General features: G+C 44.9%; 1 protein-coding gene across 3 annotated transcripts in view; it reads left to right on the top strand.

Annotated features, from left to right (window-relative positions):
* LOC128699332 (coiled-coil domain-containing 92B-like) overlaps positions 1 to 25,493 on the top strand; it is a 92,389-nt gene that overhangs the window by 66,878 nt on the left and 18 nt on the right. The window contains exons 1-4 of one of the 3 annotated variants that reach the window (XM_070098245.1): positions 2,240 to 2,411; positions 3,040 to 3,184; positions 14,771 to 14,877; positions 23,739 to 25,493. The exon at positions 23,739 to 25,493 is cut by the window's right edge and continues 18 nt beyond it. In XM_070098245.1, coding sequence (XP_069954346.1) covers positions 2,255 to 2,411; positions 3,040 to 3,184; positions 14,771 to 14,877; positions 23,739 to 24,520 — 1,191 coding nt within the window. In that variant the 5' untranslated portion in view covers positions 2,240 to 2,254 and the 3' untranslated portion in view covers positions 24,521 to 25,493. Of the gene's footprint in view, positions 1 to 2,239; positions 2,436 to 3,039; positions 3,185 to 14,770; positions 14,878 to 23,738 lie in introns of those variants that run through there. The other 2 variants (XM_070098244.1, XM_070098246.1) reach the window with 2 other exon arrangements.

Genomic DNA, 25,493 nt, shown 5'->3' with positions numbered 1-25,493 from the left:
TGGTGTACAGCTCTGGAACTAACCTTGTCTTTGAACGATTCTGATTGATGTGTGCTTCCGGAGACATGCTCGGTTACTACTCTGTCTGTGGTCTTCTGTGCCCTTCCCCTATCTTCATGACGTATCGGAACGCTGTTCTGTGATACATCATTACGTACCACGTTTGCCAGGCGTCCATATGCCGCAGCAGTTATCTGGTTGATGTGTGCTTCCGGAGACAAGCTCGGTGTTATACTCACCCCTTTTTTGAAAAGATCTTTCTCTTTGAGCGAGGTTTGTAGTCTTTGGCCACCTAGCCTATACTCCGTCTGCGGTCTTCTGTGCCCTTCCCCTTGTGAGATCTTCATGACTTTGCATTTGACGGGGTTAAATTCGAGAAGCCAGTTGCTGGACCAGGTGTCGAGGTGTGTGTGTGTGTGTGTGTGTGTGTGTGTGTGTGTGTGTGTGTGTGTGTGTGTGTGTGCTCGCGCGCGCGTGCGTGTTATAAGTACACGTATACAATTATTTCTTTTACCTCAGAGGCAACGATACATAAATATTTCTCAAGCACTTAATTTCACTAGCGTGTGGACTGAACCACTGGCACTCACGGCCTGCCTGGGCAACACCCTCAATTTAATATTGCCTTAGTTCACTGGACCACCGTGTCACAAAACACTTCGTGAACCCAAGGTGTTACTGCTTAACAATGAACCACCTAATTGCAATTTGCAGAGTGTATAATGTCACCTTCAACCTTCATATTTTCTCCTCTCTGGCTTTCTCTCTTTATTTCGTTACTTTACCTACTTACTGGTCTGTAGTCGTTGTATGAAAGTACCTGTCTGGTACCGTTTGTAGGTACAACAGCAGTTATGCTGGTAGTGTCATCTCTTCAGTGTTTGTAGTTACAGCAACAGAGTTATGCTAGTAGTGTCATGTCTTCACTATTACTCTTTGGGTTATGCATGATATCAAGTTCATTATCCTTCTGTCCACCTTTCCAGTTATTCCTGTTGCACGCATATTGTTTAAATTACTTCATGGTTGCAGTTACTAAAGGCTTTTGCAAAGTCAACGCACACTACATCTGCATTATGCTGGTCTTCCAGTGTTACCAGTGTCATGTAATGGTCTAGCAATTGCGACTGGCAGGAGCGACCTGTTCTGAACCCATGTTCCTTTTGGTTGTGCAATTACTGCAGTTCCATGTGAGTGGCAGTCTTACTTTTTTAAATATTTTCGAAGATCTTAATAAAGTGGGAAATTAGGAAAAGTGGTTTACAGTTTTTTTTTTTTTTTTGCAACTGTTTTGCTGCCAGCTTTGGAGACTGGTGCAATATCAGTGTTGTTTTTTTTTTAAATGATTGTGGGATGACTCGTGTTCAGGCTTCTTATCAAGAGCATATTTAAGGCACGAGATAAAGGTTCCTTGTAATTCTTGAATATGGAGCTCCACTAGTCTTGACCTGGGGAGGAGTACATAGGCATGTAATCAATCACTTCCTCGAAGTCAAGTGGGGGTTAATGTTATGTCAAAAATTACAAAGATGTCAGCAGCGCTTTGCGTCTCGTTCATGAAAAACTTATTTGGGTAGTCAGTCCTTAGGCTGATTAGTAATTCAGTGAGTACCAAGTCGTAATGTACATATTTGTATCACTCTATGTTCCATCTTCTATAATTAAAGGCCAATACTAAATGTTGTTTTGGCCCTGGATTTTGCGCACAAGAAAGAGTATTCTGGATTTCTTTCAATTTCACTTATTGCTCTTAGCTGCTTCCGTCTCTCCTGGATTCTCTATATATAGGCGAGTACAAACAGGAAGCGCGTCTGTCTTGCGCTCAGCAGACGGAAGATCAAGCCTCCAACACGTCTTGCACTGAATGACCCACAAGGGTTTAGCGTTTAACATTAATTAAACATCCTGGATTCTGGATGTTGCATTCAGTTTGAGCTCAACGTATCCCCCGACTTTTATCCAGTGTTTCTTTTCGTCTTTCAGAAATTCTGCAGCCTGAGAGAATTTCGGCGACTCGTCGCCTTTGTGTGTTCAGGAGGCGCCTCTTCCTTGTCATCTTGCACCTTCTCCTCCGGTGGTCTACCGTCTTCAGTGTTTAGTGTAACGTTCTTCTCAAGGAAACATTGGTGTATACGTTCACTCACTCTGGCTTCTTTCTCTGTTTACACGTAGGGTATACAGTGCTTCAATGTTATCAGCAACTTTTACGGTGAACCATCAGTAAGTTTTCGTTAGATAGTGTTATCAGCTGAGTATGGATCTGGCCGCCTGTCAGCGTCCGTGCCACGCACTTCCTTCCTTAGTGTGGACCTGGCCGTTCATCACAGCGTCCGTGCCCCTCACTACCGTCCGTGTGTGTCTTTGCCCGCCCAAGCACTCAGAATTCCAATCTTCTCCATCGTTTCCTGGAGGTGTGCACCAGCCCTACCAGACTGGTCTGAATTATTGCTTTTTGTTTTGTTTTGTTCTCCTACTCTGTACTCTTGACTTCTTAAAAAGTTCACTTAACTAGTTTTAATCGTATTTACAAGTCATCTGAATCAAGGTATATACTGGCTCCCTCATTCTTCTGTGTTAGTGTGACTTTGTTAATGGTCAAAGTCGGACCAAAACGTCGTGGTAAGTTTCTCTCTCCTATGTGCCGGTTATCTGTGTATTGTTCCAGTAAGTCTTTCAAGGAGGTACCTTGATGCTGAACTCTTGATTTAAGGAATTGGATTCTCCCTCTAATCGAATCCTGTATGGGTTTAAGATCTACTCAATGTGTTCCTGATTATTATTATAATTTATGTTAAGCGCTAAATCCATGGGGATCATTCAGCGCATGACGTGGAGGCTTGATCCTCCGTCTGCTGAGCGCCAGACAGACGCGCTTCCTATTTGTACTCACCTAGTTAATGTGTTCCTGAGCAATTCAGTATCGCGTTAGGGTTTTCTTGAAGTTCTTGGCTATAATGTTGACTTATAGAGGTGTACAAGTGTTTTGCTTTATAGGTGTGTGTTGCAAGTGTTGTGTATAACTTAAATTGTGCATTACAGTGATGGCTTGCGGCAGTGTGTTCGCCACGGAGACCAAATTGGGTCGTGACCTCTCTGCCCTCGACCCGACCCGCAATGACCTGGCCTCTGACCTCCCACGCAAGAAGAGGGACTCCCCCTCCAACTCCAGGAACCCCTCATACAGGTACGGTTCTTGATCTTATTGTTAGTGTTCTTCAAGGAGGAAATATGTGACGCAGGCCCGTCAAGGAGTGGGGTGCCTTGATCCAAGGAGTTGGAGTTACCCTTAACTGAATTAAAATCGAGTACCTCCCTAGTTGTCTAACAATAATAATAAATAATAATGATATGATCTTGGGTCATACATCTACTGTGTCTATTTTGTTAGTGTTGATTCTAGTAAATGTGGGAGTGTGGCGTGAGTGGCTGAGGACGTGTGGGAGTGTGGCGTGAGTGTATGTGGACGTGTGGGTGTGTGGCGTGAGTGGATGAGGACGTGTGGGTGTGTGGCGTGAGTGGATGAAGACGTGTGGGTGTGTGGCGTGAGTGGATGAAGACGTGTGGGTGTGTGGCGTGAGTGGATGAAGACGTGTGGGTGTGTGGCGTGAGTGGATGAAGACGTGTGGGTGTGTGGCGTGAGTGGATGAGGACGTGTGGGTGTGTGGCGTGAGTGGATGAGGACGTGTGGGTGTGTGGCGTGAGTGGATGAGGACGTGTGGGTGTGTGGCGTGAGTGGATGAGGACGTGTGGGTGTGTGGCGTGAGTGGATGAGGACGTGTGGGTGTGTGGCGTGAGTGGCTGAGGACGTGTGGGTGTGTGGCGTGAGTGGATGAGGACGTGTGGGTGTGTGGCGTGAGTGGATGAGGAAGTGTGGGTGTGTGGCGTGAGTGGATGAGGACGTATCATGTGGGAGTTCGATACGTGGATTAGGTAAGAAATACTCACGTAGGCTGTTATTACGTATAATTGCAGTTATGTGGAGAGAGCCCTTGCCAGCCGTACCTATCTCACTCGCTCCTCTCGTAACACTGACTAGCCGCCCACAGTACCCTATGTGAGGGGGCCTTTGATACTGCTGAGGTCAGCACAATATGAATTCAGATAGTGACTCAGGCAGAGACGGTTGGTCGTTGAGTCAACGGTACCCTGGTTACTGGTAACTGGTTACTACTACTGAGAGACGTGTGGGTGTGTGGCGTGAGTGGATGAGGACGTGTGGGTGTGTGGCGTGAGTGGATGAGGAAGTGTGGGTGTGTGGCGTGAGTGGATGAGGACGTGTGGGTGTGTGGCGTGAGTGGATGAGGACGTGTGGGTGTGTGGCGTGAGTGGATGAGGACGTGTGGGTGTGTGGCGTGAGTGGATGAGGACGTGTGGGTGTGTGGCGTGAGTGGATGAGGAAGTGTGGGTGTGTGGCGTGAGTGGATGAGGACGTGTGGGTGTGTGGCGTGAGTGGATGAGGACGTGTGGGTGTGTGGCGTGAGTGGATGAGGAAGTGTGGGTGTGTGGCGTGAGTGGATGAGGACGTGTGGGTGTGTGGCGTGAGTGGATGAGGACGTGTGGGTGTGTGGATGAGGACGTGTGGGTGTGTGGCGTGAGTGGATGAGGACGTGTGGGTGTGTGGCGTGAGTGGATGAGGAAGTGTGGGTGTGTGGCGTGAGTGGATGAGGACGTGTGGGTGTGTGGCGTGAGTGGATGAGGACGTGTGGGTGTGTGGCGTGAGTGGATGAGGAAGTGTGGGTGTGTGGCGTGAGTGGATGAGGACGTGTGGGTGTGTGGCGTGAGTGGATGAGGACGTGTGGGTGTGTGGCGTGAGTGGATGAGGGCGTGTGGGGGTGTGGCGTGAGTGGATGAGGACGTGTGAGTGTGTGGCGTGAGTGGATGAGGAAGTGTGGGTGTGTGGCGTGAGTGGATGAGGACGTGTGGGTGTGTGGCGTGAGTGGATGAGGACGTGTGGGTGTGTGGCGTGAGTGGATGAGGACGTGTGGGTGTGTGGCGTGAGTGGATGAGGACGTGTGGGTGTGTGGCGTGAGTGGATGAGGACGTGTGGGTGTGTGGCGTGAGTGGATGAGGACGTGTGGGTGTGTGGCGTGAGTGGATGAGGACGTGTGGGTGTGTGGCGTGAGTGGATGAGGAAGTGTAGGTGTGTGGCGTGAGTGGATGAGGACGTGTGGGTGTGTGGCGTGAGTGGATGAGGACGTGTGGGTGTGTGGCGTGAGTGGGTAGATGTATGAAGTGTGGGTGTGTAGCGTGGGTAAGTGTGGGCGTGGGTGTGTAGCGTGGGTAAGTGTGGGCGTGGGTGTGTAGCGTGGGTAAGTGTGGGCGTGGGTGTGGGAGAGTTGCATCGCTACGGGTGTGGTTCATCGTCAAGGTAAATTCTCTCTTTCATTCTCTTTCAATTTCTCTCTCATTCTCTCTGAGTCTATGTCTGTTTCTCTGTCTTTGTCTTTTTCTCTCTCTGTGTCTGTCTATCTGTCTGTCTCACACACACAAAAGGGGTTGTTAGGTTTTAACTTTCACACTTGTACACCACATCTGTACCCTGTAGACTACATCTGTGCCCCTGCGCATCACATCTGTACCCATGTACACCACATCTGTACACTTGTACATCACATCTGTACCCCTGTGCACCACAGCTGTATTCCTGTACACATCTGTACACCATTCGTATACCCCTGCACCAACGTTAGTCAGATGACATGCCTACACCTGTATCCTTGGAGTAGGGAGGTACATAATAATTAGTTACTGTAGTAGGCCTATTTGCCCATGATAGGCAGGTCCATCTCACACCTGTCTAACCCATTTTTAGAGTTTGTTCCACCAATTCACATACATCACCAAACCAATACTCTCCTTCGTCGTTTCTAAATCTGTTTAACTTAAATCTCTTGACTGTTAGTTTTGTTGTGATTAAATATTTTTAACGGGGTTTTCATATCCACTTCATTTATGACGATTTTCATTGTGTATACTTCAGTGATATCCTCTCTAATTGTACGACTTTTGAGAGTGCAAGTTCATCGCCTTTAGAATGTCTTCTTAGGAGAGAGAAAAGCTTACGACGACGTTTCGGTCCGTTTTGAACTATTCACAAGTCACACTGACAGAAGAGAGTGAGCCAGTATATATAGGCGAGGAGGACAAGGACGGGAGAAAGAGAGAAGGAAACAGTAGTAGTGGTGGTGATAATGCTGGTAGAGGAAGTAGTAGGGAGAGTAGTTTCCGCCGCCACCACTACTTCTGTTTCCTCTTTCTCCGTCCTTGTCCTCCTCGCCTATATATACTGACTTACTCTCTTCTGTCAGTGTGACTTGTGAATGGTCCAAGACAGACCGAAACGTCGTCATAAGCTTTTCTCTCGATGTGCGGGTTATTTGTATATTGTTCCAGTCACGGTATTGCGCCTTATCGCTCTTCGTGGGAAAGGTTTCCGATACTTGGTTATCCTCCTCAGTAAGTTACCCAGCCGGGAGCTGAGCAATACAGTAAGGCTGAAGTATAACCTTAGGACTTCTATTATTTATACTTCTTGGTAGGATTGGCTACCCATCAGATACCCACCTCAAGTAATATATAAAAAGTAACATTTGAAAAAGTACTGTTGGAAGAGGTCACAAGCCACGAGCTGCACGATCGTGTTATCGAGGGACTGGATCCACCGTTTCTGGGGCGGAATGTAAACGAAAAATGGAATTTAGTCTCAGGACAGGAGGGTTGGATGAGTGAGACTAGAATTAACTGACGACTGACAGCAAATGGACAGCGAAGCCTCAAATACAACAGGATGTCAAACTAGAATGTATATGAAGGAATCCTATAATATACAAAATCAAGTTATCATCCATCTTAAGTACACCTGAAATCAAATGAAAAGTTTACTTAATAATGTTTGCAGACATTACTGCTTAACGTCCATTATAAATAGAGAAAATTATTTCAAGTTAATAAGGATGAAAAATAGAAAAGAATCAGACTCAAGACAATGCATCAGCGATGTCACGTATGTGACGGATGTGACGTATCTAGATTGTCTGTGGGTTCATTATACTATTAAATGATGTAACGGGTTGGGTGTGAACCCATGGCGAGCGACACCTTAAACTCACAGACCAGTGTGTTAACCAATCGTCTTATTACGATTTCGTGATGTATTGAAAATAGTATAAAATACTGACAAGTTGATGATTAAGACACACGTGCAACAGTTGGGTATCTTTATTGTTGAAACGTTACGCCTACACAGTAGACTTCTTCAGTCAAATACAGAGGCAGCAGGTGTGGTAGTTAAATGATGATGTAATCAGTCCATCGACCTTAGAAAAATAGTATTTGAGGTGGTCAGTCCCTCAGCCTGGAGAAGAGTTGAGTTCCATGGAACTGAACTCTTCTCCAGCCTGAGGGACTGACCACCTCAAATACTACTTCTCCAAGGCTGATGGACTGATTACATAATCTTCATCTCACTACCACGTCTACTGCCTCTGTATTTAACTGAAGAAGCCTGCTGTGTAGGCGAAACGTTTCAACAATAAAGATACCTAACTGCTGCACATGTGTCTTCATCATCAACGATTTCATGAGTTATTAAAACTAGTTTAACACACAAATACTATGTAGACTGTCCTAGTGTTAGGTGGCTGTCATCCAAGTGCCCCTCCATGAAGGTTCCTTGATGATGGTGAGCGGAGGGGAGCTCTTGATCTAAGGAATTAGACCAATGCTCCAATTTCTTGAATCAAACCAGCATGCCTTCCATTCCCCGAGGCACTGTATGACCCCTGTATGTTTAAGGCCACGTCAGTTACCCTGTCTTCTATAATGTTATTTTTCCTCTATAATTTACCATGTCCATAATTACTATCACATTTGCTTAAAAGCTCAGACCTCTGCAACACAATTGTCCTCATAGACTTGTTAAGTTATACCATGATCAAAGGAAAGTTCCTAGACTTCACCTTACGAGCGCAAACAAAGCAAATGCGATAGTAATTATGGAGAAGGTAGATTATAGGGGAAAAATAAACATGATATTAGGAGACAGGGAAACTCACGCGCCTCGTAAGTGCTCCCCCATGAATGTAATAATAATAATAATAATAATAATAATAATAATAATAATAATAATAATAATAATAATAATAATAATAATGTCATCTAAGCAGATATTTTAACAGGCTTATTACTGTTTCCATGCTGCGGGAGAAAGTGTAGGGGTCGAGTTACCGCTCCTGGCGATGAGGCGATGTGCTGAGATCAGCTTCAAAATGTTCAAGCACCATAACTAATAACAATGCTTCTTCAACAGATGCATAGATTACCTGCTGGCAACCCATTCTCATTCTAACACGCCAGTGGTTGAGGCGCAGCTCACCGTCAACCATTCCACATTTCCTGTATCTCTTCAAATTATATTTCAATTACTTCTAGATTAGATTCGGTTAATTTAAATTAACTTTTACAAACTTGAAATTAACAAAAAAATTAGATAAAAATGTGCCATAATATGTTTGGCAATGGTTGACATGAGTCACTCTTGGTGTGAGCATGGCTGACGTGAGTCACTCTTAGTGTGAGCATGGTTGATGTGAGTCACTCTTGGTGTGAGCATGGGCTGCTGGTTCAGCTTGAGCTTGGTTGAGAAGCAGCAAGAAGGGTGGATGCAGTGTCTGGGAGGTTGGATGCAGTGTCTGGTGTGATGGTGACCTTTACAGACGTACAACACCGATGTTCACAACACCGGCATGCACATGCAACAATGTTGATCAAGGTTTGAACTTACCATCACCAACGTTACGTTCACTCAGACTCACCAACACTTGCCCTCACCAAAATCACGTTCACTCAGACACACTCACCCCTCACTAACACTTACCCTCATCAACGTTAAGTTCACTCAGACACACCAACACTCATCCTCACCAACGTGACGTTCACTGTCATCAACGTAACGTTCACTCTCATCAACGTGACGTTCACTTACCAACACTCAAGTTGTATGCTAACCTTCACAGTATAAACACGGGTGATACAAGGACGTTGGTTGCCTAGTGAGACCTACGTAAATATCGACGTACCCCCCCCCCCACCACCACCATCGCTGGGTCACCTTAACACTGGTGGAGGTTTGAGTAAGGGCTTCTACTCTGGGAGGGGGTGCCACTCTTCCCACAGGGTGCCACTCTTACTACAGGGTGCCACTTTTCCCACAGGGTACCACTCTTCCCAAAAGGTGCCACTCTTCCCACAGGGTACCACTCTTCCTACAGGGTGCCACTCTTCCCACAGGGTGCCACTCTCACCAGAGGGTACTAAGAACACATCACCTTCACATAGCTACAGTGACAGGAGTAGTGAAAACAGCACACCAACATCACTCAAGTGTTTGCTAGACTAAAGGAAGACATCCAACATTATCTAGCTCTCTCGAAACAAAGATCGCAAAATGGTGGGCAACGCTCTTGCCTCACACACTGAGTGTCTGTGGTTCAATCCCTGGTATGGGTGGAAACGTCGAACGTGCTTCTTTACACCTGCTGTCCCTGTTCACCTAGCAGTAAGTAGGCACCTGGGTGTTGGTCGACTGGTGTGGGTCGCATCCTGGGGGACAAGACTGAAGGACCACAATAAAATAAGACAGACAGCCCCTCGATGACGCACTGACTTTCTTCTGATATCCTGGGTGGCTAAGCCTCATGGTTAAAAAAAAATATTATCGAGACAGAGATCGTAAAACCAACAAGTGGTGAAAAAACACAGTTACAGAGAAGACCTTCACTGAGACGTTTCGCCTGTAGAACAAGCCTCTTCAATGACATAAAAATCTTTTTTTACACGTTAGAGACGTCTCAATAAAATTCCTCTCTGCAGCTGTCTTTTTGCACTCACCCCTCATCTAAATCTTCTGGAAAAGAGTGATAGTGTTCTTCTGATAATAAAACTCATATTCTGTTAAATATGACGTAGATGATGAAACACGGTTAAACCAGTGTTATTTGAGAGTTCTGTAACGTGTATGAAAAACGGCATCAAAGAGTTTATTCCAAAAAATGGAATACAAGACAAAATAACAATAAATGTATGAATGGAAGGCGATAGAGAGCTATGGAAAAAGACTAAAATAGGAAACGGACCCATAAAGAAATTTAAGAGATTCAAACAAGCAAGAAACGAATATACAAATATATGAAGAGAAGAAGAAAAACTTTGAAAAAAAATAGTAGATAAGAGCAAAGTAGAACCAAATCTTTCAAGTTTGTGAAGAAAAAAGTATAGTAAATGTTGATGACAACAAAGAATAAAAAAAATGAGAAAATCACTGACGAACAATTAAACACAAATGCAATATAATGCGATCATTTACTGACTAGGTTTCGCCCACACAGTGGGCTTTATCAAGTTACAAACAGATCTACCTGGGTAAAGAGTACATGAGTATATGTAGTGTTGGAGAGTCAGGTAGAGAATGTTCGGTAGGTTGTATCTGAGAGTGTAGGTCCCTGTCAAATACAACCTAAACCAATATTCTCCACCTGACTCTCCATCCTACATACACTCATGTACTCTTTGTCCAGATACATCTGTTGTGGACTTGATAAAGTCCACTGTGTAGGTGAAACGTGGTCAATAAAGAATCGCATTATATAGTATTTCTGTTTTATTTTTCCATGGTGTCGGTATTTTATACATTTTATCTCCACAGAATCACAAATACTGAGGTAGCAATGTGTGAGGCGGTACACAACGTTTCACAATGTGTTTATGAAAGATACTAGAAATTTATAGGATTCAAATCCCAAATAGATAGCCTACATGGAGAATACTGAAACAAAGAGTGAGTTAGGAAATTACTCCAAGATGGTGGCAAAAACTAGGACTAGGCGGGATATCAACATGCAGGAGAGTTATGCTATCCACTTTGGACATTTTTACGATTTCAGTACAAGAAGTTAAATCGGCAGACAGATGAAAGACGACACACACTGTGCCAGTATGTTAATAGGATACAGAGAAAACCATTTAAACTACCGACCAAGGTCGCTAACAAATGCCGCAAAACTATTGGAAACTCATTAGAGCTAAGTGGATAAAATACTTGGAAAGCAAAAACTTATCAAATAGTAAACGATTCGGTTTTCGGTTTCCAAATTCAATAAGTTTCTACTACAGAGTCATGTATTTTTTTTATTGTATTTATCTAGACTTTAAGAAATGTTTTGATAGCTCCCCACGAAACACTAATATGGAAAAACTGCACTATACAGAAGGATTAAAAGATAAACTATTACGAGAATTTATATTTGAGAGGAAAACGCGAACAGTTACAAGAGGCAAAAATGTCCTCGTGGGGAGACGTCACCAGTGGGATGCCCCAAGGATCTGTACTGTCTCCCAATGTTTATAATTTATATAAATAACGTACCAGAAGGATTAAAATTGACTAGTTTATTGTAGGATGTCTTGAAAATGGAGTGATGGATGCTTATAGTGACTACATATAACAAAATATTGACAGGCATTATGTTCACACCTGCCCTGAATACTCTCACCTCACAAGCGCCTCGGTTTCTGTGTGTTGTATTTCTTGTATCCTATGTATTATTGGAGTCAACATGGTCCAGGACTGAAACGCTTTAATTATATCTTGAATATTTGTGTACGTGACCACCACACTGTGTGGTGGTAAGGTGTGAGTAATCTACTAAGACTCACAGTTAACACATACTGTGTGGTGGTGTGTGAGTGACCTGCCAAGACTCACAGTTAACACACAGTGTGGTGGTGAGGTGTGAGTGACCTGCCCTGACTCACAAATTGTAGAGGGAACACACACGGCACAGCAAGAGTTTCGCTCTGTGTAGAGCTTTATTTCGACTTGGTAAGACTACACAAAGCGAAACATCATCGTCCCAATGAAAACGTCTGTACATTGTCTTCACTACTGTCAGCAGTACTCCGTTATAGATCCAGTACCCCTTCTCCCTCCCCTCCCCTCCCTGTCATTCGTGACCTGTCAATGACCTACTCTCGCCACCCCCTCCCTTGACATCTAGCCCCTCCCCACCTTGACATTTACCCCATCCCCACCTTGACATATACCCCCTCCCCACCTTGACATCTACCCCCTCCCCACATTGACATTTACCCCCTCCCCACCTTGACATCTACCCCCTCCCCACCTTGACATCTACCCCCTCCCCACCTTAAACATCTACCCCCTCCCCACTTTGACATCTTCCGCCTCCCCACCTTGACATCTACCCCCTCCCCACCTTGACATCTACCCTCTCCCCACCAACATCTACCCACTCCCCACCTTGACATCTTCCCCCTCCTCACCCTAACATCTACCCCCTCCCCACCTTCACATATTCTCCCTCCCCACCTTGACATCTACCCAGTCCCCACCTTCACATTACCCCCTTTCCACCTTAACATCTACCCTTTCCCACCTTCACATCAACCCCCTCCCCACCTTAACATTAACCCCCTCCCCGCTTTAACATTAACTCCCTCCCCACCATAACACCTATCCCTTCCCCCTATAGACATCGACCCCCTCGCCACCATAACATCCACTCCTCGCCACCATAACTCAACCCCTTCCCTGTTCCTCAACTACACAATCTTGGACAAGGGAAGGTATTGATTTCATGTTCCTCTTCCAGGTGTCACCAACATAATTCATTTTCACGTGAAAAATCATCCTAACTCTCGTGTGCTACAACCTCTGACATCTTCCAGCGATGGATAAAATAATTCTAAAGTTTTTTTTTTTTTCAAAATATTTGTAGATATTTTAAGGGAATTGAATTCCATCATATTAAGTGTCCATCTTATTGAGTCCATCTTATTCAGTGGCCTCGAAGTGGTTAAACTTGTTTTTCCACCAAGGTTTTCATTTATGACATGAAAACACCTGATCCGATCGGTTTCAGACTTCCATGACTGCAGTATCCTACTTAGGAGCAGCTTGGCAGTGTCACTGAGGAGTGTAGGTGCCAAGTTGCCAATGCTATTTTAAAATCGGTGTAATATTTTTCAGTTAAATAACTTGGGTGTGCCTCTTCTGTACGGTTTTACTGTATTCTTTAATTGTTCAAGCATCTTATAGATAAGTTTGATGCCTACTAGTTTCTTGTGTACCGGTTAATTTGTAGAAGAACTGGCCTCCAGCAAGGAAACTGACCTCCAGCACTCCAGCAAGGGAACTGACCTCCAGCACTCCAGCAAGGGAACTGACCTCCAGCAAGGGAACTGACCCCCAGCAAAGGAACTGGCCTTCAGCAAGGGAACTGGCCTTCAGCAAAGGAACTGACCTCCAGCAAGGGAAATGCACTCCAGCAAAGGAACTGACCTCCAACAAGGGAACTGGCCTGCAGCAAGGGAACTGGCCTCCAGCAAGGGAACTGGCCAACAGCAAGGGAGGTAACGAGGTCACGATAACGGCGATAGTAGATTTTTCTCAAAGGATGATTCACATTGATTTTTAGATGTGAAAGGTTTAATTTGCCATTGTAAAAAAAAACCGGTTACCTCTGCACTAACTGAACAGTGAATGTTTTGACCAACATCAACAACGTAAACACTGGTGTATCTTAATTACATAAATTTTCGGTTTGATCTTGGGGCTGTGTAGGTGCCAGTGTATTAGTTGTACTGAAAAAATTGAGTAAATTCAAATATTGGATTTCATATGATAATTCGAAGGCTGATAGGCTTCAAACTGTCAACAACGATGTATCTTAGAGGAAGCGCTGGATTGTTATTTGACTGTGTGCCTGAAGACGATTCTGGGGTCACTGCCCCTCCACAGCCTGGTCCTAGACTAATTATTCTGGTTGATGGCCTGACCAACAGGGTTGTTGGTGCTAGCCGGACACAGTACAACATATGCATCACAGTCCAGCTTATAAGTAAATCCCGTTATGTTTGAAGGGAAAGTACTGATGAGTCTTGGTCGTTTAACACTTATTGAGTTATGCATCTCTTAGTGTGCTTATGGCACCTTTGTTTTTCATTGGAGGTATTTTATACCATCTATCAAAGATTTTGCTTTCGGTGTAAATTAAGATCCTGCTCATTTTGAAGGGAGTAAAGTTGAAGGGACTACAGGTGTTCCTACTGGCTGAACTTACACATGCAGTAAAGGTTCTCAGTAAATTCACCGGTTCTGTCATTTGCCCTGCCTTGCACGGGGCTGTTAGTGTGCACCAATATTCCAGTGTAGAGAGAACAAGTGACTGTCAAAATATATCATCACTGTCTTAGAATCTCTTCATTTGAAGGTTCTAGCTATCTAATGACTAGATAGCTGTCATAATCGCAAGGAAACTGATACTTAGTCTATCAGTTTCCTTGCGACTGTGACAGCACCACTGTCGTAGTCCTTGAACATGGTATGGTATCTTCTGGCATTATCACTCCTAAATCCTTCGAATTAACCTTCCACACTGTTGAGTGGGTTTGAGTTTGTTTTGTATTCTGTTTCTGCTTTTAATTTTTGTAGTTCGTCTGTTGGACCTACTGCGCTCACCACACTTGTTGCTCGTTGGTAGGACTCAGTAGGCCTATAGTACATCAACCACTCTACATCGGTCACTTTACAACCATATGTTGCAGGGTTGTAGAGTGACCAGTGTTGTGTTGCGGGGTTGTAGAGTGACCAGTGTTGTGTTGCAGGGTTGTAAAGTGACCAGTATTGTTGCAGGGTTGTAGAGTGACCAGTGTCGTGTTGCAGGGTTGTAAAGTGATCAGTGTTGTGTTGCAGGGTTGGAGGCAGCGTGCATGAAGCAGTAAGGTTCCTTCAGGCAGAACACGAGGCGGTGCTCCAGGGACTCCACCACCAGATACAACTACTGCAGCAACGATGTGAAGGTACCTCAGCATCTCCAACCTTACCTCCTGCCTCCTACTTCACCTCCTACCTTGCCTCCTGCCTTCTACCTCACCTCCTGCCCCCTACTTCACCTTCTGCCTCGCCTCCTGCTTTCTACCTCACCTCCTACCTCACGTCCTGCCTTCTACCTCACCTCCTGCTTACTACACCACCTCCTGCTCCCTGCTTCACTTCCAGCCCCCTACTTCACCTCCCACTTCATTTTCTGCCTCGTCTCCTGCCTTCTACCTCGCCTTTTGCCCCCTACTTCACCTGCCTCCTACTTCACCTCCTACCTCGCCTTCTACCTCACCTCCTGCCTCCTACCTCACTCCTTACCTCCTGCCTCCTACCTCACTCCTCACCTCCTGCCTCCTACCTCACTCCTCACCTCCTGCCTCCTACCTCACTCCTCACCTCCTGCCTCCTACCTCACTCCTCACCTCCTGCCTCCTACCTCACTCCTCACCTCCTGCCTCCTACCTCACTCCTCACCTCCTGCCTCCTACCTCACTCCTCACCTCCTGCCTCCTACCTCACTCCTCACCTCCTGCCTCCTACCTCACCTCCTACTTCACCTCACCAACTACCTCACATGAAGGGAGGGTGAGTAACCTAATTGGTGCTGCTAAGTTCCCACACTTTATCGCCTTGACTACTTCCTTCTTTACCACCGTGACCACAGTCCCTGGCACCACCGTGACTACAGTCACTGCCACCATCTCCCTCTGGTAGGAACTAAAAGTGTTTTCCTGAGTACCTCCCTCTGGTAGGAACTAGCAGTGTTTTTCTGAGTACCTCCCTCTGGTAGGAACTAGCAGTGTTTTCCAAACTACCTCCCTCTGATAGGAACTAAGAGTGTTTTCCTGAGTACTTCCCTCTGGTAGGAACTAGCAGTGTTTTCCTAAGTACCTCCCTCTGGTAGGAACTAAGAATGTTTTCCTAAATACCTTCCTCAGGTAGGAACTGCAGCAGCACACTGCCAACACAATAAATTATGCAAATCTTGTATGCCAGCAATAATCTTCCTTCTTAATTTGCATCTTGGGATAAAGAAAGAAGTTTCAGCTAACTCCAGACACACACACACACACACACACACACACACACACACACACACACACACACACACACACACACACACACACACACACACACACACACACACAGTGGGCACCTGTGACGAGCGGGGTCCCACAGGGGTCGGTCCTAGGACCAGTGCTATTTTTGGTATATGTGAACGACATGACGGAAGGGTTAGACTCAGAAGTGTCCCTGTTTGCAGATGATGTGAAGTTAATGAGGAGAATTAAATCTGATGAGGACCAGGCAGGACTTCAAAGAGACCTGGACAGACTGGACACCTGGTCCAGCAAATGGCTTCTCGAATTTAATCCTGCCAAATGCAAAGTCATGAAGATAGGGGAGGGGCACAGAAGACCACAGACAGAGTATAGGCTAGGTGGCCAAAGACTGCAAACCTCACTCAAGGAGAAAGATCTTGGGGTGAGTATAACACCGAGCATGTCTCCGGAAACACACATCAATCAGATAACTGCTGCAGCATATGGGCGCCTGGCAAACCTGAGAATAGCATTCCGATACCTTAGTAAGGAATCATTCAAGACACTGTACACCGTGTATGTCAGGCCCATACTGGAGTATGCAGCACCTGTTTGGAACCCGCACTTGATAAAGCACGTCAAGAAACTAGAGAAAGTACAAAGGTTTGCGACAAGGTTAGTTCCAGAGCTAAGGGGAATGTCCTATGAAGAAAGATTAAGGGAAATCGGCCTGACGACACTGGAGGACAGGAGGGTCAGGGGAGACATGATAACGACATATAAAATACTGCGTGGAATAGACAAGGTGGACAAAGACAGGATGTTCCAGGGAGGGGACACAGAAACAAGAGGCCACAATTGGAAGTTGAAGACACAAATGAGTCGGAGAGATAGTAGGAAGTATTTCTTCAGTCATAGAGTTGTAAGGCAGTGGAATAGCCTAGAAAATGACGTAGTGGAGGCAGGAACTATACACAGTTTTAAGACGAGGTTTGATAAAGCTCATGGAGCGGGGAGAGAGAGGGCCCAGTAGCAACCGGTGAAGAGGCGGGGCCAGGAGCTAAGACTCGACCCCTGCAACCACAAATAGGTGAGTACACACACACTCACACTCACACTCACACACACACACACACACACACACACACACACACACACACACACACACACACACACACACACACGACATATAAAATACTGCGCGGAATAGACGAGGTGGACAAAGACAGGATGTTCCAGAGATGGGACACAGACACAAGAGGTCACAATTGGAAGTTGAAGACTCAGATGAATCAAAGGGATGTTAGGAAGTATTTCTTCAGTCATAGAGTAGTCAAGCCGTGGAATAGCCTAGAAAGTGAAGTAGTGGAGGCGGGAACCATACATAGTTTTAAGGCGAGGTATGATAAAGCTCATGGAGCAGGGAGAGAGAGGACCTAGTAGCAATCATTGAAGAGGCGGGGCCAGGAGCTATGACTCGACCCCTGCAACCACAAATAGGTGAGTACAAATAGGTGAGTACACACAAGTGGAGGGAGAAGCAGGAAGGCCAGGACGAATGAAACCAAACTACAAGAAAGGGGACTACACAGGAATGAGGAACTTCCTGAACGGGGTTCAGTGGGACAGAGAACTGGCAGGGAAGCCAGTTAATGAAATGATGGAATATGTAGCAACAAAATGCAAGGAGGCTAAGGAGAGGTTTGTACCCAAGGGTAACAGGAATAATAAAAAAGCCAGGATGAGCCCATGGTTTACCCAAAGGTGCAGGGAGGCAAAAACCAAGTGTGCTAGGGAATGGAAGAAATATAGAAGGCAAAGGACCCAGGAGAATAAGGAGAGCAGTCGTAGAGCCAGAAACGAATATGCACAGATAAGAAGGGAGGCCCAAAGACAATATGAAAATGACATAGCAGCGAAAGCCAAATCTGACCCGAAACTGTTGTACAGCCACATCAGGAGGAAAACAACAGTCAAGGACCAGGTAATCAGGCTAAGGAAGGAAGGAGGAGAGACAACAAGAAATGACCGTGAAGTATGTGAGGAACTCAACAAGAGATTCAAAGAAGTGTTCACAGAGGAGAGAGAAGGGGCTCCAGAAAGACGGAGAGGTGGGGCACACCACCATGTGCTAGACACAGTGCACACAACCGAGGAAGAAGTGAAGAGGCTTCTGAGTGAGCTAGATACCTCAAAGGCAATGGGGCCAGATAACATCTCCCCATGGGTATTGAGAGAGGGAGCAGAGGCACTATGTGTACCCCTAACAACAATATTCAATACATCTATCGAAACAGGGAGATTGCCTGAGGCATGGAAGACAGCAAATGTAGTCCCAATCTTTAAAAAAGGAGACAGACATGAAGCATTAAACTACAGACCAGTGTCACTGACATGTATAGTATGCAAAATCATGGAGAATATTATCAGGAGAAGAGTGGTGGAACACCTAGAAAGGAATGATCTCATCAACAGCAGCCAACATGGTTTCAGGGACGGGAAATCCTGTGTCACAAACCTACTGGAGTTCTATGACATGGTGACAGCAGTAAGACAAGAGAGAGAGGGGTGGGTGGATTGCATATTCTTGGACTGCAAGAAGGCGTTTGACACAGTTCCACACAAGAGATTGGTGCAAAAACTGGAGGACCAAGCAGGGATAACAGGGAAGGCACTACAATGGATCAGGGAATACTTGTCAGGAAGACAGCAGCGAGTCATGGTACGTGGCGAGGTGTCAGAGTGGGCACCTGTGACCAGCGGGGTCCCACAGGGGTCAGTCCTAGGACCAGTGCTGTTTCTGGTATTTGTGAATGACACGACGGAAGGAATAGACTCTGAGGTGTCCCTGTTTGCAGATGACGTGAAGTTGATGAGAAGAATTCACTCGATCGAAGACCAGGCAGAACTACAAAGGGATCTGGACAGGCTGCAGACCTGGTCCAGCAATTGGCTCCTGGAGTTCAATCCCACCAAGTGCAAAGTCATGAAGATTGGGGATGGGCAAAGAAGACCGCAGACGGAGTACAGTCTAGGGGGCCAAAGACTACAAACCTCACTCAAGGAAAAAGATCTTGGGGTGAGTATAATACCAGGCACATCTCCTGAAGCGCACATCAACCAATTAACTGCTGCAGCATATGGGCGCCTAGCAAACCTCAGAACAGCATTCCGACATCTTAATAAGGAATCGTTCAGGACCCTGTACACCGTGTACGTTAGGCCCACATTGGAGTATGCGGCACCAGTTTGGAACCCACACCTAGCCAAGCACGTAAAGAAACTAGAGAAAGTGCAAAGGTTTGCAACAAGACTAATCCCAGAGCTAAGAGGTATGTCCTACGAGGAGAGGTTAAGGGAAATCAACCTGACGACACTGGAGGACAGGAGAGATAGGGGGGACATGATAACGACATACAAAATACTGAGAGGAATTGACAAGGTGGACAAAGACAGGATGTTCCAGAGATTGGACACAGTAACAAGGGGACACAGTTGGAAGTTGAAGACACAGATGAATCACAGGGATGTTAGGAAGTATTTCTTCAGCCACAGAGTAGTCAGTAAGTGGAATAGTTTGGGAAGCGATGTAGTGGAGGCAGGATCCATACATAGCTTTAAGCAGAGGTATGATAAAGCTCACGGTTCAGGGAGAGTGACCTAGTAGCGATCAGTGAAGAGGCGGGGCCAGGAGCTTGGACTCGACCCCTGCAACCTCAACTAGGTGAGTACAACTAGGTGAGTACACACACACACACTCACACACACACACACACACACACACACACACACACACACACACACACACACACACACACACACACACACACACACACACACACACACACTAGAGGGAAAACGATCTCAAAGTGTTCTAAGTTAAGATTGAGGGACTCAAAGTAGTATTTGCAGTTATACACAACCCACCACCTAATAACAGAAGAAGAAGTGATCATTACTTATCTGGGTATCCAACAACTTCAACCAGAACAACGGCTTCTATAACATAGCTAAACCCCTTGCCAAGAAACTTCTTCATCGCTATCCCACATAAGAACAAAAGAATGGAGGAACACTGCAGAAGGTCTATTCATATACTTATCCAATCTCTCTTCAGAGCTACCCAAGGTTTTAGATTCTATGACCCTACTCGGTAGATTGTCACATGAAGCATTCTCCACCTGACCCAGCATTCTCATCCTGACTTCATCCTATAAATACTCACGTACCTTCCACCCAGGTAGATATGTTTGTGACTTGATAAAGCCCACTCTGTGGGCGAAAGGTTGTCAATAAAGGATCACACTGTACTGCTTATGTTTGATACTGTATACCACAAGAGGCTGGACCAAAAACTTTAGATTCAGGCGAGAATAACAGGGAACATACTCCAGTGAATCAAAGAGTATCTTTGGGGAAGGAAACAAAGAGTGACCGTCAGAATGGGGAAGAATAATTAGCATGGTTCCGCAAGGATCGATATGAGGACCAATACTGTTTCTATTTTATATAAATGACATTCCAGATGGTACTGATTCAGATATATCCCTGTTTGCTGATGATGTAAAACTAATGAGAATAAAAATAAATGAGGACAAGGAAAGACTATAAAGGGATCTGGAGAAATTGGAATAGTGGTCAGATAAGTAATTGTTTGAATGAAACCCAGGTAAATCCATGGTCATGAAGATTGGCGAAGGAGCAAGTAGACTGGAAACGAGGTACAGACTAAGCCCTAGGGAGACAGAGGTTGCAGACTTCACTCAAAGAGAAAGATCTAGGAATGAGCAGTGCCTAGTATCGCCAGAGGCTTACATCAGCTAAATAACCTCTGCAACTAATGCTTGTCTGGCAAATCTAAAAGTAACCTTTAGGACTATCAACAAAGAGCCATTTTGGGTAACTTATACAACATACGTCAGGCGCATCTAGGAGTTTGGAACCAGCATCTGAAAACGCATGTTAAGAAACAGGAGAAAGCGCAGATGTAACAATGCTTGTTTCTAATCCAAGGGGCATGAACTACGAGGAGAGACTAACGGAATTGAATTTAACGACACTGGAGGCCAGTAGGACCAGGGGGAACATGATAACAACATACAAAATACTCAGGGGAATTGATAAGGTAGACAGGAGCAAACTGTTTGAGAGGCTAAAAACGAGAAACTGGGGACACGGTAGGAAGTTCAAGTCACAGATGATCCACGGAGATGTTAGGAAGTTTTTTCAGTCCCTGAGTGGTCAGGAAGTGGAATGACCTTGGTGAGGAAGTAGAGGCAGGTTCCAAGCATAGTCTTATGAGCAGGCACAACAGGTCCCAAGAGACTTAGGAGTGAATCTGGAGAATGGCAAGATGCAGGGCCAGGATCTGAGAAACGACCTTGCAAATAGGTGAATGTACATATGCACACGAATGAACTAGACGAGGTGGAGGCAAACACCATGCACAGTTTCAAGAGTAAGTATGACAGGGCCCAAGAGGCCAGGAACCTGTGTAAGTAGGCCCTGGAGCTGAATCTCGACTCCTCGGTAAGTACATGTATGTTCCCACTACGTAGGTGAGACAGATTGTGTCACCTTGGAGAGTAAATACTGTCAAGGTCATTCTAGCATGCAGGAGAAATATAAGCTAGAAGGTGATGTAAGTGTTGGGCTGGTGGTGGTCCTAGAGCACTGTGGTCTTCAACTTCTGAACATTCACTTTACGCTTACTAATATTGTTTACATTAAGCTGGACTTGATTACTTAAATCTACAACAACTTAGATTTAGCCACAAACACACACACACACACACACATATATATATATATATATATATATATATATATATATATATATATATATATATATATATATATATATATATATATATATATATATATATATTTATATATGCAATAAGATCACAGTAAACAGGTGATTTTAAATTATGCAAAACAACCACTGTGAAAGAGTAGTGAAATTCCAAGCGCTTTCGTGACTACTCACGTTGTCAATGTGAATAGTCACGAATGCGCTTGGAATTTCACTACTATTTCACAGTGGTTGTTTTGCATATATATATATATATATATATATATATATATATATATATATATATATATATATATATATATATATATATATATATATATATATATATATATATATATATATATATATATATATATATAAACTACGCGTCACGTCTGGCAACGAGGTGGCTGAACAGAAGCACAGAAACGTCGAAATCTACACGAGTGTCACTCTTGGTACTAGCCTAAGCTATGACATGTAGTTATACACCTCATAGTTCCACCTATAAATTTACCCGTACTGCTTTAGCACTTCCAGTGAATATGCTAGTTTACTTGTAAAAGTCGATGTACTCACTCATTTGTACTCACCTCTTTTTGGCTGCAGGGGTCGAGTCTTGGCTCCTGTCCCTGCCTCTTAACTTTCCACATGCCAGACTCTCTCCCTCCTAGCCTCATGGGGATCAAATAAGGCGTTCTGTACTTATTAATGAAAGTCTTGGAGGATGTTAGTATAGCACAAGAACACTGTACGTGATAGTATGACAGCTGTGGTATATAGTCTTACACTGTACAGTATTAAGAGTTCACTAAACTCGTGAAAATCGAAAATATATAAAAACGCGACCTTTCAATATTTTTCAGTTTTATTTATTACAGTAATATTTAAAGTTGTCTCCAGTCCTAAATGAAAAAAAAAATATGTAAAATTATAATTTGATTATTATTCTATAAAACTGTCAAATTTTTGCCTACTCCCCTAAATTCAATACTAAAATACTTTTAATTGGAATCAATTTATTTAATATTGACAACTCAAAATTTACATAGCTCAAAGTGAAAGCTAAGCTTACTTTTAATAAAGCCCATTTACACAGTTTGAAGCCTATCAGCAAAGGCATTTCTCCAACAGGTACAAATTTTTTAATAATTTCGTTAAAATATCAAACCTGCACCTACACAGTCTTAAGTGTCATCCTTCGTGTGGAATGAATCAGCGTTAATAGTTTGAAGACGATAAGGCAAGGCATTCTTTAACCATTAAATGAAAATTAATATCATTATTAAATATAACTGACAAACTGGGACTTATGCAGCCCACCTTCCTCTCTGGAAAACACACCAAAGCTGAAAAAAATTGAAGCCTATCAGAAGAGGCATTCTCCAGCTATAGCATAAATTCCATCTAATCCAAGTTTTATAAACTAATTTAGTTTAGAGAGAAATCTGCCCACACAAAACTTGCTGGGTATTAGCCTGGTCGTAAGATGCATCAGTTATTAATATTAAAGCCGTTCAGAAGAGGTAAACTTTAACGTGAATCAAAATTACACATTATTGTACACACAAAATTGACAGATGTGCGCCTAAACACTTGAATTTCATTTTCTGCCATTATAGAATTACATGACACTGTTTTTGACCGTTTGAAGCCAAGCAGCAGTGGGTTTTGTAAGTTATCGAAACCAATCCAGGAAACTGAGAATGGATTTTACAACTTCGGGCATATAGCACCTGCATATGTCAAGCGTTCCAAGAACCATGCCATAGTTACCGTACACATGCGTTGAAGATTTGAAGCCGATCGAATAAGACATTCTCGTGTTAGGAACGAAATAAAAACGAAACGTTGGAAGGGGGGGGGGAAGATGGAGATTTCATACAACCACTTAAAGATTTCCCTCTGGGGACACCTAATAAAATTTAAACTGCAGTGTGTTTATCTGTGTTTAGTGGTAGATAACAGGACAGTGTTATTTGTATTTTCCCCACTGTTTCAGACCTGCAGTTCGAGACACACCTGCGTCACGTGACGCTCACAGACGAGGAGACATGGAGGGCACAGGTAGCAGAGCTCAACAAGCTCCTCGAGGAGCGCACAAAGCGCGTGGCGCAGCTGGAGCAGCAGCTGGCGGAGCAGCAAAAGATGGCGGAGGAAGAGCAGGAGCAGCACAGATGGCGGGAGCTGCAGCTGCAACAGCAGCTGGAAGCTGGGGAGCGACGTGTCACAGACCTGCGTGGAGAGGTGCACAGGCTGCGGGCGCAGGTGCGCGACCTGCGAGTGTACAGCTCAGCCCTGCGCACTGTAGGTGCTCGGGTGTCCTCTGCCCGCACGGTTTCTCGGAACTCCAATGCTCTCACGACGCAGCCTCTCTCGCGCGCATCTCGCGCCTCCGTAGGCTCTCAAGAGTCGCTGGAGTCCTCAGGTCCACGAAGTCTGGGTTCTGAAGATGGCGAGGCGGGATCGTGGCGAGAGGCAAGGCTTGGGGGCACCACGGGCACCACCCGTAACCCACGGGCAGGAAGGACACTTCACACGCCCAATCCCCGCATCTCCACCTTCTCCCTGCCTCCCACACTTACCTCCCCGCCCTCCTCCCTGCCGCCTCTGGCCTCACTGCCACCTCAGAGACCAACCTCTTCCACCTCCAACGTTGTGCTACCGCCCATCAGTACCACCCAGATTGTCACCCGTCATGTCCGTCGACAATTGCGACTGGCATCGGCGCCTGTAATCGACATCGATCGCAACCACCCTCGACCCCAGCGTGACACGGTCTGACCCCGTGTGACCTCGGCCCCGGCACAGAGAATTCAAGCTGATAGCATCCCCGTCAAGGAAATCACAGTAGCGAACACAGCAGTAACACCAAAGACACAGCGACCAGCTAGTGTGGGTAGACCATAAGAACATAAGAAAGGAGGAACACTGCAGTAGGCCTACTGGCCCATACTATGCAGGTCTTCCTCAAACCCAAACCTACTAACAAAAATATTTGCAAAACCCATTTTCAATGCTACCCAGCTAGTGTGGGCGGACCAATGGTTAGCTCACTCCCTTGACGATTTTAAATCCCTTTTGTATATATTAAAGTGATTTTTTGTTAGTATATATTGGACAACTTGGTGCTGTGCGACCCATTCGGATTTAGTGCTTTCTTGTGAATACAGCAAAAGATATAACTACAAAACAAAGATATTTTTACCCCATAGTGTACTTGATCCTGACCCGCACACATCAGTGTGGCCTGTCACCTTGATATAGCTGTGTCGCCCGAGTATCGTGATATAAAGGGAAGTGTGACCTAGGAAAGGTGTAAAGTTTTGTCACCGGGAAATGACAAAACTTTCAAGTTCCAGGCTGGACGCGACCCACCGATGATGTGACCTTGTCCACACTCTGGAATCACGTACGTACGTGTCCATGTGGGGAGGGAGGGAAGGGAAGGGGAGTGGGGGGAGGGAAAGAAAGAAGTATATGGGAATTAATAGTCTGTCAACTAATGCATTTTGAGTCGATGACCTCAGAACATAACAGATGTTATTTTTCACTAGTAACTAGTTTGTGATACGTGTTATCTATATTTATATTGACATTAAAGTTTAACTACAGATGCTCGACTTGTATAGTGTTCACCGTGTCAGGTGAGACGAGCCTCATTACCAGTGCATTCATGAATGCGGCCAGTGGTGTTGGTGTTTACGCATGTCTTATATAATGGTCTACCATCACAGACATAGCAACGTTACAGTAT

This window comes from Cherax quadricarinatus, chromosome 61 (assembly GCF_038502225.1).
Source record: "Cherax quadricarinatus isolate ZL_2023a chromosome 61, ASM3850222v1, whole genome shotgun sequence".
In the NCBI taxonomy this organism is placed as follows: Eukaryota; Metazoa; Arthropoda; class Malacostraca; order Decapoda; family Parastacidae; genus Cherax; species Cherax quadricarinatus.
The sequence above is the reverse complement of the archived record's forward strand: the minus strand, read 5'-3'. Positions and strand labels throughout refer to the sequence as shown.